Source organism: Quercus lobata, chromosome 7, assembly GCF_001633185.2.
Source record: "Quercus lobata isolate SW786 chromosome 7, ValleyOak3.0 Primary Assembly, whole genome shotgun sequence".
Lineage (NCBI taxonomy): Eukaryota > Viridiplantae > Streptophyta > Magnoliopsida > Fagales > Fagaceae > Quercus > Quercus lobata.
This window is the reverse complement of record NC_044910.1, coordinates 33971350-33983116: the sequence shown is the minus strand read 5'-3', so window position 1 is coordinate 33983116 and position 11767 is coordinate 33971350. Positions and strand designations below refer to the sequence as shown.

Sequence of the window (11767 nt, the reverse complement as noted above, 5' to 3'; positions counted from 1 at the left end):
TCTATGCATCATATTTGTCTATTTATTGCTTTTCCTCCTCTCTTACCATCCTTAGCCCATTAAGGGCGTCATTCACTTCATTGAAGCCTAACTTTTTAGCCTACTCTCTACAAATTTATTGTATAGGGTTCTTTGGGTCTTAATCCATTCACCTTTTGGACCTAAGACCAAATCCCGCCCTTACAGATCCAATTAGCTAAAAGATTTTTTTTCCCTCAAAACATTATTTTTCTGCACTATATACAAAAATCTGCTTTGTTTTTGCACCTAAAAATCTGCACTGTTTTACAACTAATATATGCACAATTTTACCATAAAAAATAAAATAAAATCTGCATTGTCTTTAAATACTCCCTCCATCCCAAATTGTTTGACCTAATTAGAAAAACCTTATTATTTAGAGAAGCATCATCAACTGTCTTATCTCTTAAAAAAGAGTTAAAAAATTTCCTAAATTACCCTTAAACAAATTTATCAAAAAATTATTTTAAAACTTTTTTTTATTATTATAATTTGAATAAAGATGACATGTATAGTGGATTTCAAAATTTAGGTTTTTATTTTTTTTAAATTAAAAAAAAATGCTCTCACAAATAAATTAAAGGCATAAAGGGAATGTTAATAAATTAATGGTGTTTAACTTTTCAAACAAGACATAATTTTGAGACATCCCAAAATGAAATACAGGCCAAACAATTTGGGACGTAGTAAGTATTTTTCTACATCAAAATAATTTTATGCACTCATGATAAAACAATTTTCTATTTTAGTTTCAATAACATCCTTTTGATCTAAAATCCTCAAACTTGTTTTTAAGAATGAAATATATTTCAAAATCAAATCTTCTTTTCTAAATAGAATCTCTTTGCAAAGTCTTAAGATTCTTTTCAAAAATTAGAAATTGTTTTCAAAATCAATTTGGATCTATGAACTAATCTTAGTCTTTAATTTAATGCTAGCTCTAAGAACTCAATAACATGTTCACATGTTCTAGATTTATCACACATCACACACATATTCACCATGTCTTTCAATTTCAATTATTTGCATGCCTAAAATAGAATTTCATCATGCTTATCAATGTATGTTTCACGCTTTAATTACTTGTTCTTAGATGATATAAATTGTTAGAATGCTGTGATATGATCATTGGCACCATAGTCTAGAAGACTGGTTTCACTAAGCAAGTTGGGTATATAACACCTTCCCAATCTTGTAACTTAGCTTTCGAACTTAGATCAAGATTTAGTGAATTAGACTTATCCCTGTAATTTTCTATTTCTAGATTGTAACTAGGAATCAAAGTATTGTATTTTTTGTTGTAGATTGTATCTAAGACCAAAGCGATGTAATTTTTGGTTATTTATCAAAGAGATTTATCACTTTCAATTCATCAATAAGAATGATGCACTTTTTAATTTGGTTTTCTTATTTTTCCAATTAAATAAGTGGTGACTCCATTGTAAAACCTTTGACTTAGAAAGTAGAATAATAACAGTAGGTTTAGGTTGGGGCCGCCATCTCTCACACATTTAAGGGTCCTTAAAAACATAAAAGGATCATCTTCTTTCTTTTGAATGCTTTGGATTTTGTTTTTATTCTTGAGAAAGATAATTTATTGGCTCATAATGCTGCTAATTGCTAATTAGACTGCATTTTTTATGGTTTTATGGTTTTTTTTTTTTTTACTTGTATTTCTTTCCTATATCTTTATTAGGTTGTAATATGGGCTTACAAATAAAAATATTCAACAATAATGGCAATGAGTGATCTTACATAAGTGAGTGAGGTAGTTATTTTGACTTCCACACTAATTATTATGAATGAGTCACTTGAAACTAAAATTAATAAAATTGAATTAAATGTATGCCACAAAATTATATAATAATTAAAAACTAATTTAGATTCAATTTAGATTTGGATTGTACTTCGAATTTAATATATTATATACGGTTCGTATTTAATGAAAAAAAAAGAAAGAAAGAAAGAAGGAAGAGTTGCTCCTCTAAATAGACCAAGTGCCTTTTTGATAAACTCAAAAGCTTCACCTATATTTTCATTAAAAAAAATAAAAAAAAAAAAAAAAAAAAAAAAAACCTCTATAATACATAATAAAAGCCCAATAAAATAAAAAGTGGGCTTGGGTTCGAACTCTAGAGGCAAAAAGTCCCCTCAACTTTGTGGCTCAACAGATTCTCAACAAAAAAAAAAAAAAAAAAAAACTTTGTGGCTCAACTAAAGAAGAGAAAAGCCCAACTCAGTCACAGCCTCATATACAGTGGGAGATATTTATACGAGAGCGCGAAATCTGACCGTTAAATTCGTTGGTAGATAAAGCTTCAATAAAATATATGGTTGCTTCTTCAAGCTCTCACTTCACTCTGAGTTTCAACTTTAAAAATGGCGAGTACTCTCACGCGCCATCACCTTCTCTGCCTATACTCACCGAAGCCCAATCCATCGTCGTTTAAATCCCAATCCCCAATCAGAAACCCGAATTTCTCGTTTCGTCTTCGAACCACCGTGCTCAAATCTTCGCCTCAGAAACGCGTTTCCACCTCAATAGAAACTCCGCCGCAAGACCTCAAACCCGCCGAAACTCCTCCGCCTCGGGTCGACCCGGTCCCTCCGTCGTCTTCTTCTCGTCTCCGTCGTTTAAGGTACGCTCCATTTTTTAACTATAAGTTCTCAATTCCATGTCGTTTAGGGATTTATATGTTTGTGATTTTATTTTTGCAGAGATGGGATTAAGTTCGATGAATTGGCGCTGGAGATTTTGTCGATTGCATTGCCGGCGGCTTTGGCTTTGGCCGCCGATCCGATAGCGTCTTTGGTTGATTCTGCCTTTGTTGGCCACTTAGGTATTCATTTTGTTATTGATTTTGAAGTGTTTGATTAATTTTCTGAATGAATTGTTGGTACTATTGGAAATTTTGAATGTTCAGGTTACTGATTTGGGCAGGTATTGCTTATTATTTGGTATTAGTGTGTGCGCTTTAGGGGTGTGCAGAAAACCCACCGACCTGTCAAATCCGACCCAACCCGACCCGACCCGATCCGTCGGGTTGGGTCGGTTTTTAAGGCTTGGTGGGTTGGGTTAGGTTACAAAATTTTTTTTTATGGCGGGTCGGGTTGGGTTTGGGTCATAAAATTACAAACCTGCCAACCCCGACTCGACCCACCCATATTTAATATATATTTAAAATATATTTTATATTTAATAATTTTTTTTAAATCAATTGTAGGGCACTTATATATATATATATATTATATTTAATAATTAAAAAAAAACAGCTGTAGAAATACTAATTTAATATATATAAAAAATATATTATATAATTAATAAAATTTTTCAAATAGCCAGTTCTTCCTATCTTATATAAAAGTCAATTAGTTCACACAAATCCTAATAAATTACTATTGTTGTTTTGTTATTAGTATTGTTTGCCTTTAAAGAGTTACATTAATACTAATATTTAGGTTTTTTTAATATATTAATATTTTTTTTTTCTATTCAATTTAATAATAATACTAAAAAAATTTGTCAAATCCATAAGTTCAACTCGACCCAACCCGATCCATGTGGGTTGGGTTGGGTTGGGTTGAACTTATATGATGGGTTGGGTCAAAAAATCCCCTCAACCCGACCCAACCCGACCCATGCACACCCCTAGTGTGCGTCGATTAGTCTTTTTTATTAACTCCGCCATGAAGTTCATAAAATCCTATTCATCCATTGTGAAACGAGCGGATTAGATTTCACCACCTCATCTATTTAAATTGTTGATGACGTGGCAAAATCCAATACACTTATGCTATAAGTGATAACTAGTTTTCATTTTGTTTTTGTTTTATGACTGTTAATAGTTTTTTGCTTTTGTTAAATTTCTCCCTTTAGGATCGGTTGAATTGGCTGCGGTTGGGGTATCGGTTTCGGTTTTCAATCTGGTATCCAAATTGTTTAATGTTCCATTGCTCAACATCACAACGTCGTTTGTTGCTGAGGAGCAGGCATTGATTAGTAAAGCCGCTAAAGATTCTGAAATGGACAAAGGTAAGTAACTGTGGTATACTTGTATGTAAAAATTGTTTGTTTTGGATTTTATCTATTTATTTATTTAATGGGGGATTTGTTTTTTGTGATTTTCATTAAGATCGTGCAGGTGAGCACAAAGGCAAGGTTCTCCTTCCCTCCGTATCAACTTCTTTAGCACTTGCTGCTAGCATTGGCATTGCTGAAGCTGTTGCACTCTCTTTTGGCTCTGGTTTCTTGATGAATATCATGGGTATACCTGCTGTACGTAGACTTTGCTAAAGTATGAATTTAATAATCAATGAGTTGTTTATTAATTATTACCAAAACGTTCTCTTGTATTTTAGAGTCATTGTTGTATTTAGTTGATCTTTGTTGATGTTTTTAATTGTGTAATGAAAGTATTGATGTATTAGTCTGTCCTTTACACGATAAAAGATGTTGATATATTTTTAAGGAAAATTTTGAATATCTACAGCAAAATACTTTATTTTTATTTTTTATAAAATATTAAAAATGGTTAACTTAGATATTTCTGTGCTTGGAAATATAACTATGGGTATAGAAATCTATTTTTAGAAAGAATGGATTGGTCAATCAAGATATATTGTGAACCAATGGACCATTGCACTATGAAATAATAACCTCAATTTTGGGTGAAAGTTCTGAATGGTCATAAATTATGTTGTAAACTGTTACAACTTTCTTTGGAACTCCTAATATGGTAAATCCTATACATTACACTATGCCCATAGAGCTACCTATGGGTATACAGACAAACACACTAGAAATATACTTACGTTGTGAGAGAAGACATTTAATTTTCTGGTGCAAGATATAGAGCGATGCTCAACATTAGTTGTTAAGTCATTTAGCAATCATAGTAGTGAAGTTCTAGTTAAAAACTCTAGAAATCAAACTTTTATAATCATGATTTCTAAAAGTTTTCATCGGAGCCTTTAGTCTATTGCAATGTAATATGTGCCTTCTATGTTTGTTTACTTATTTTGATGTGATATGATTTTGTCTTGTATGTTGTATGTTATAAGGCTGGATTTATTATTTGGGAAGTGTTTAATGAGGTTTGATATGTTGTAGGACTCACCAATGCGAGTGCCAGCTGAGCAGTTTCTTACTTGGAGGGCCTTTGGTGCTCCACCAATTGTTATTGCACTAGCTGCACAAGGCACTTTTCGTGGATTTAAGGACACAAAGACCCCTCTTTATGCCATTGGCAAGTCGCAGCATGCTTCTCTCTCTCTCTCTCTCTCTCTCTCCTTTTATATATGTGTGTGTGTACAGTACATATTGTATCTGTACATTTAGATTTATATTCCTTTTGATGCTCAATACAATTTCCTTTCTGGAGTCATTCACTTCAAATTTTTTTCTTTTAGTCTATGATAATGAACTTTGAGAGCCTTTCTTAGGTATTTAATGATTGATGAGTTTATGGATTGTCCAATTTATAGTATTTTTGAACATCTGTTTTAAGAGAACTTCTACAGGAGATTGAGATGTTAAATTTGGAATTATGCAGTTTTGCTTGACTTACCAATCAGTTTGTAGACCTCAACTAACTTATCAAAAAAAAAAAAGTTTGTAGACCTCAACTAGTTAGAATCATATTTACACACATGCACTCACTCAAGTATTAATCCCATTATTCTATTGTCACACATAACGAGGTTCACTAAATAGATTTTCTCTGTCATGATGAGATTGCTAACTGTATATATGATGAATGACTCTTAAATACAGGTGCAGGCAACTTACTTAATGCATTATTGGATCCAATATTGATCTTTCTTTTTGGTATTGGCATTGGTGGAGCTGCAATTGCTACTGTGATTTCTGAGTACGTCAGTAATGTGGTAAACTTTATAATGCTTGGTGTTCTTGTAAGTTGCATATTGTTGTTGACTTTCCTATCCTAACAGATTCATTTTTGTACATTTTCACCAGATATTTAATTGCTTTTATTCTTCTTTGGGAACTGAATGGAAAAGTATTGCTTATTTCTCCTAACATTGATGGGAGAAAAGTTGCTAGCTATCTAAAATCTGGTAGGTTCCTTTGCCAACTAAGTTTTACAATTGTCCTACTCAACTTTTACTCTCACAATACTTGTACTCCTTTAGGTAGCAAAAATCTCAAGAAGAGAGTTATTCTTTTTGAAGTTTTCTGGATTATCGATTGCTATAGGCAGTAGCTAACTGGCATGAAGCTATGTTATCTTGAAGCAAGATTTTTCAAAAAAAAAAAAAAAAATTGAAACTGGAAATAATGATGTTGATGAGTACTAGACTAGAGAAAACTAGTTTTTAGAGTTTTGTAGGCAGTTTCTCTCCCTTTGTTCTTTAGCTCTCTCTTTCTTTGTAATTAGTGCTTCTTTTATGTTTTTGCTTTTCTCTATTTTTTTTGTACTTTTTGATATGCTTTATGCTACTTTGCATTTAGCAGTTTTTGAATATACATCTTTCTTAAAAAAAAAAAAAAAAAAAAAAAGAGTTTTGTAGGCAGTCACATACCAGCCTTTTGCAAGTTCTGTGATTTGATTGTTGCATTTATGATTTAGTCCTTGTGGTGTATTCATGAACTTGTGATTGAGTTTGTGTTGGGCTCTGTAGAGCCTAATTTTGTTTTATCCGGTTTGACGACCCGACCCGAATAATATTGTGTGGTTTTTAATGAAAGATTTTTTGAGGCTTAGTCCATGGAGAGGAGGCTTGGGCCGACAAGCCCAAGCTGGAGCGCTCATGGACAAGCCTCTTGGGGGTCTGGGGTCAACACCCTCGAGAAAAAAAATTTGGCTCATTTTGTAGCCCATTGTGAATCCTATGCGCAGGTTGTAGAAAACGCAATTTTGTGATTAGGGTTTGTTGTTGTCGTGTTTCTTGAGTGAGAGAAAAATAGTAGCCGCACTTTGTATTTTTCTCTGATAATAGTAAAATCCCTGCAACTTCGTGGATGTAGGCAAATTGCCAAACCACGTAAATACTATCTTATGTGTGTGATTGTTTTTTTCTTTTGGCATGTGTTTTCTCTATTTTTTTTTGTTTCTCACAGGTTGGGAATTTCGGATTAATTATCTACAGTTTGCAATATTTTTCTCTCAACAAAATAATTGCTTTTTGCATAACAAGTCTAATATCTATCCGGATATTGGGCTTATGTATTTTTGTAGAATTCATGGCTTACCAGTTAGCATCAAACCAAACCCAGTTGGCTACCTTATGCTAAGCAACTATTATTTAGAAATTACTCCAAGTGACCATGCATGTTGAAGGAAGCAAAAATGGGTGTAAAAGATAATTTATATCTTATCTGTCTTCTGTGCATGCTTTTATGTTCTTGAGTTAAGTCAAGTGGGAAGATAGTTAACCAAACAGTGAGATATGGGGTATGCATGATCGTTGTTTTTGGTACAGCTATAGAAGTTTATAAAAGATTACTTTGGCACAACCATTGCATTGTTATTAAATCCATATCATTAACTGCAGTCCATATCCTTAAGTCAAATAGTGTTCTCAGAAGGTAAATGATTATATCTTACTTTAAACTTTATCTTGTTATGATCTTCATGATGGTTGCCTTTCTGGCCTGACAGAAAAGCTGCATAGGTAAAACAGAAGAACAATAAATTAGTGCTGATCATGCAATACAGTAATTTTTTTAAGCTCCTCCTCTTAATTACTAGTTCTGGTTATTTATTTTGCAGGTGGGCTTCTCATTGGGAGGACCCTAGCTGTGCTTGTAACCATGACACTGGCGACATCCATGGCAGCTAGAGAGGGTCCTATCCCTATGGCTGGTCATCAAATTTGCATACAAGTTTGGTTGGCAGTGTCTTTGCTTACTGATGCTTTAGCTCTTGCTGGTCAGGTATAGTTTGCGCATGCCAGTGTGTCCCACGTGTAATCAAGTTGTTGACGATGAATTGAACCAAAAAAAGTGTCTTAGGAGTAGCTGGGAAACTTCTGTAGATCTCTGTAGAATTAATTTTTTGGGACACACGTAATTTCCATTTATAACTTTGAGGTTTACATATATGCTTAATGACTTGGGACCAATTTAAACACCCCCCCCCCCCCCCTCCAAAAAAAAAAAAAAAAACCCACACACACACACAAAAAATGAGAAAAAATGTCTAGTTATCAGATATGAAAAGCATAATAAATTTCAAATATCTGAGTCCTGAGTTTGACTTTGGAGATTCCGTTGGATGAGAATAATGGAAATGCGTGCTACACATTACAAATAATCTGAAGTTCATATTAATCTTACCCCTTTTTTTTCTTGAAAACTGAACTTAAAGCTATTATGAAGCTTTTCCAGCCTATTTACTTGCAAGAATCAATCTGGTAATTGTTTTGGAAAATTCATTGTGTTTGGTTAGCACCAAATTGAGGGGTGGTCAGTCTGGAGAAGATTTGTTAAAAAGTTAAAAATCAACATGCAGAGGCTGTTTGATCTGCTCTCATTCTGCCCACATGCCTTGTGTCCAGTATCTGAGTGAATGATTTTAACAGATGTATTATACAAGAATAAAATTTTGTAATTCTGGTTAGATGCAAATTCTGTGCTGGTTATAATTCTAATCAGCTAAGATGGAAGACTTATTTATAGGAGCATGGCACATAAAATGTGTTGATCTCTCTCCCAACACACACACACATGCAGACATAAGCTGCAACTGGGTGAGATGCTTTAGTTGAGTCTTCACTGTTTCTGTCATCATATGCATAATGCATTGGTTATTCTCACAGGCTCTGCTTGCAAGTGGTTACTCACAAGGGAATTATGAACAGTCACGTCAAGTGATTTACAGAGTTCTTCAGGTTTATACTATTATCCTAACTTCTATCTCATTACCACTTTGAACAGGTTTCGATTTTCCCCCCAAAGAACAAACATGGAAACTGACTAAATATTTCTATGCTTTTGTGCTTCAGATTGGTTTAGTGTCAGGAACTGCATTGGCTGTTATTTTATTTCTTGGATTTGGGGCATTTTCTAGTTTGTTCACCACAGACTTGGAAGTTCTGACAATTGCCTGGTCTGGTATTTTGGTAAGAAACTTTAGATCTGAAAGTTTAATAATTGGACAGCTTTTTTACCTTTTGGATTGAAGCTGAGAATGATCATTGTTTGTGCTCTTTTGAAGTTTCATGTTATCAGACTAATGTATTTAGTCCTTTCAGGTCTAGTAAAATTTAGTCACTCTATAATAAATGGTCCACTACAGATCTAGTAAAGGTAGATATTGGATCCACAAGGTTTGAACCCACTGTGAATGTCATAGGTAACCTTCCCATTTTATTCCCCACCAGTCAATCTGTAGCCTGGCGATTGAAAATGGTTTGACTTTCATATCTTGGTTATGGAATGGTAATAATATTATGTAATACATTTCTTGTTAAATAGTATGTTGTGATATCTAACTAATAGCCATAATGTTGAGATGTTACTTACAAAAAAAAAAAAAAAAAAGGTTAAGTTCAAAAGAGAAATTGAATCAAAAATCTTTATATGGTGTTAGTTTACTTCTTATATATATATATATATATATATATATATCCCCACCAAACTAAAATTCCAGCCTCCGCCACTGGTGGTGACAGCTTATGTTCTTCCCAGTTTAGATGTCTTATTTTAGAATTAGTAAATGCAAAGGGTTGGCAGGGTAAGTTTGAACCCTTAAATTTTGGCAAGGACACAGTGGGGGTTGACTAATGCAACTATGGATGATATTTATAATTTTATCTATAAATTCTTGTAACAATCATCATCATTTATGAAAATTGTGTTTTTGTTTAAAATATTTAACATATTACTGTTCTGCAGTTTGTTGCTGGATCACAGCCAATGAATGCTTTAGCATTTGTTCTTGATGGGCTCTACTATGGGGTTTCAGACTTTGGATATGCTGCCTACTCTATGGTGCATCCCTCCTCCTATTATATCATTATTTACTGATTTGATTTATTCTCCTTTCTCAGCTCTTTTGTTGTGATGCATAGGTGCTCGTTGGGTTGATCTCTTCAATGTACCTACTGGTGGCTGCTCCAGCATTTGGTCTTGCTGGTGTCTGGTCAGGGTTGTTTCTTTTCATGACCTTGCGTGTAGTAGCTGGAATTTGGAGGTAAACTAATTTCTAATTCTGTGTATGAGGCAACATCTAGTCATGGCATATAATTGATGGTGAAGTCCGGTATCAACTGTTACATCACTTTAGTTTGGTGTTGCTTTTTTTTTGGGGGGGAGTGGGTTGTTGGGATGATGAATATTTGAATTTGACCAAGCTCAGTGAAAGACCGTGATTCATGTGACTGGCAATAGTTTGGTTTGGTTTGTTCTGCTTAAGTTCTTACAATGATATCATGCAGATTGGTTAACTCACAAGGTCTTTTGTATTCCCAAAATTAGTTATTTTGATCATGGCTTCAGAAGTAATTAGGGATATTTGGGTTGAGTCATATCCACTTGTTATCAGTCTGCTCTTTTGGTCTAAGCCTAATACTCTTTTGATCATATTCCCTTAGGTTGGGATCAAAAAGTGGACCATGGAAAATGGTCTGGTCTGAGATGAAGCAAGAAAGTGAGTGAGATTTGGTCAAGTTCTGCATCCCATGTCTCTGCCATCTGCTATGCTTGTTGAGTGCCGTCCAGGTCCCGGGACATCACACTCTTTTAAGTTATCCTTATTTTGAAGTCACTCAAACAAACTTTTACCAGTGCCAGTCACAAGAATTTTGCGTTGAGGTTTTCAACTGAGGTATACTTTTATTGAGGCCACGTGGTTTCATTAACCAGAGTATCTGTCAACTGCTAACAACCGACTGGATATAAGTCTGGCTGATTTGATAAGGTGGTAGAATGTATTATTGGAGGAAGCTGAAGGTAAAAACAGTTTCAGGCGCAAGTTGTTGTCCCTTTCAGGCTTCACCAGGTTCAGTAATCTTTCAGATTTTTGTATCGCCTTCGAGCTTTCTCCTACTCCCAATTGGTAAATTTGACCCATTTATATGAGTGTGTATATATACACACACACACTATAGGACAAACTACATTAGGACAATATCCTACCAAGATTGATCGGCATTTTCAGTTTTTACACATATTACTTGCCTGTTTTTGTCGATCTAAACCATTTACATTGATTTAAGAACAGCAAAGATCAAAGAACTCTACATTTTGTATGAGCTATTAGAACCAAATGATTAATTTGAACATTGTGTAAGCCTTCCGTAGATTGGGTTATATGTTTGCTTTTGAACACTATGCGAATATGTCAGTCATTAAATTAAATTAATTTAATTTCCAAAACAATATGGGATTGCTAAAGGAATTTGAAAAGAGCCTGGCATTTAGAATGCCAAATTGCCAACCAACACCCACAGTTACTGAAAATATCTTTGGATAGAAGCCCAATATATAGCAATAATTATAAATTATCTCTCTCAAACCATGGATCCCACTATTCTGTGAAAGCAAAATCCAAATTTGTGAGAGATAGTACACCATCGACTTTGATGTAAATGTCTGAGTAGGTCTGTTGGTGTTGACCTCCATTGGAATCACAACATTCGTGTTGCTGATTTGGGCTAAGATAGCATTTCTTGGGGTCTGACTTGTAGCACAGAATTCTTTAACTACTTTAAGCGCAGCTTGCTTCTTTCTTTTCCATTAATCGAACTGCCCTCTGCTCACCCAAAAAATAAAGTGATAGCA

The 11767-nt window shown here is 34.1% G+C and overlaps 1 protein-coding gene across 2 annotated transcripts; it reads left to right on the top strand.

Moving 5' to 3' along the window:
- The first annotated feature begins 2317 nt into the window (after positions 1–2317).
- LOC115952732 (protein DETOXIFICATION 44, chloroplastic) lies at positions 2318–11288 on the top strand. Of its 2 annotated transcripts, none has more exons than XM_031069954.1 (13): positions 2318–2660; positions 2740–2861; positions 3899–4054; positions 4164–4297; positions 5132–5267; positions 5795–5891; positions 5999–6099; positions 7755–7918; positions 8803–8874; positions 8989–9105; positions 9881–9976; positions 10057–10178; positions 10579–11288. In XM_031069954.1, the coding sequence occupies exons 1-13, from the start codon at positions 2401–2403 to the stop codon at positions 10640–10642; spliced, it is 1641 nt and encodes a 546-aa protein (XP_030925814.1). In that variant the 5' UTR covers positions 2318–2400; the 3' UTR covers positions 10643–11288. The 2 variants fall into 2 exon arrangements, with proteins under 2 accessions (XP_030925814.1, XP_030925813.1); XM_031069953.1 differs by having other exon boundaries at positions 4155–4297.
- Positions 11289–11767: the final 479 nt, after the last annotated feature.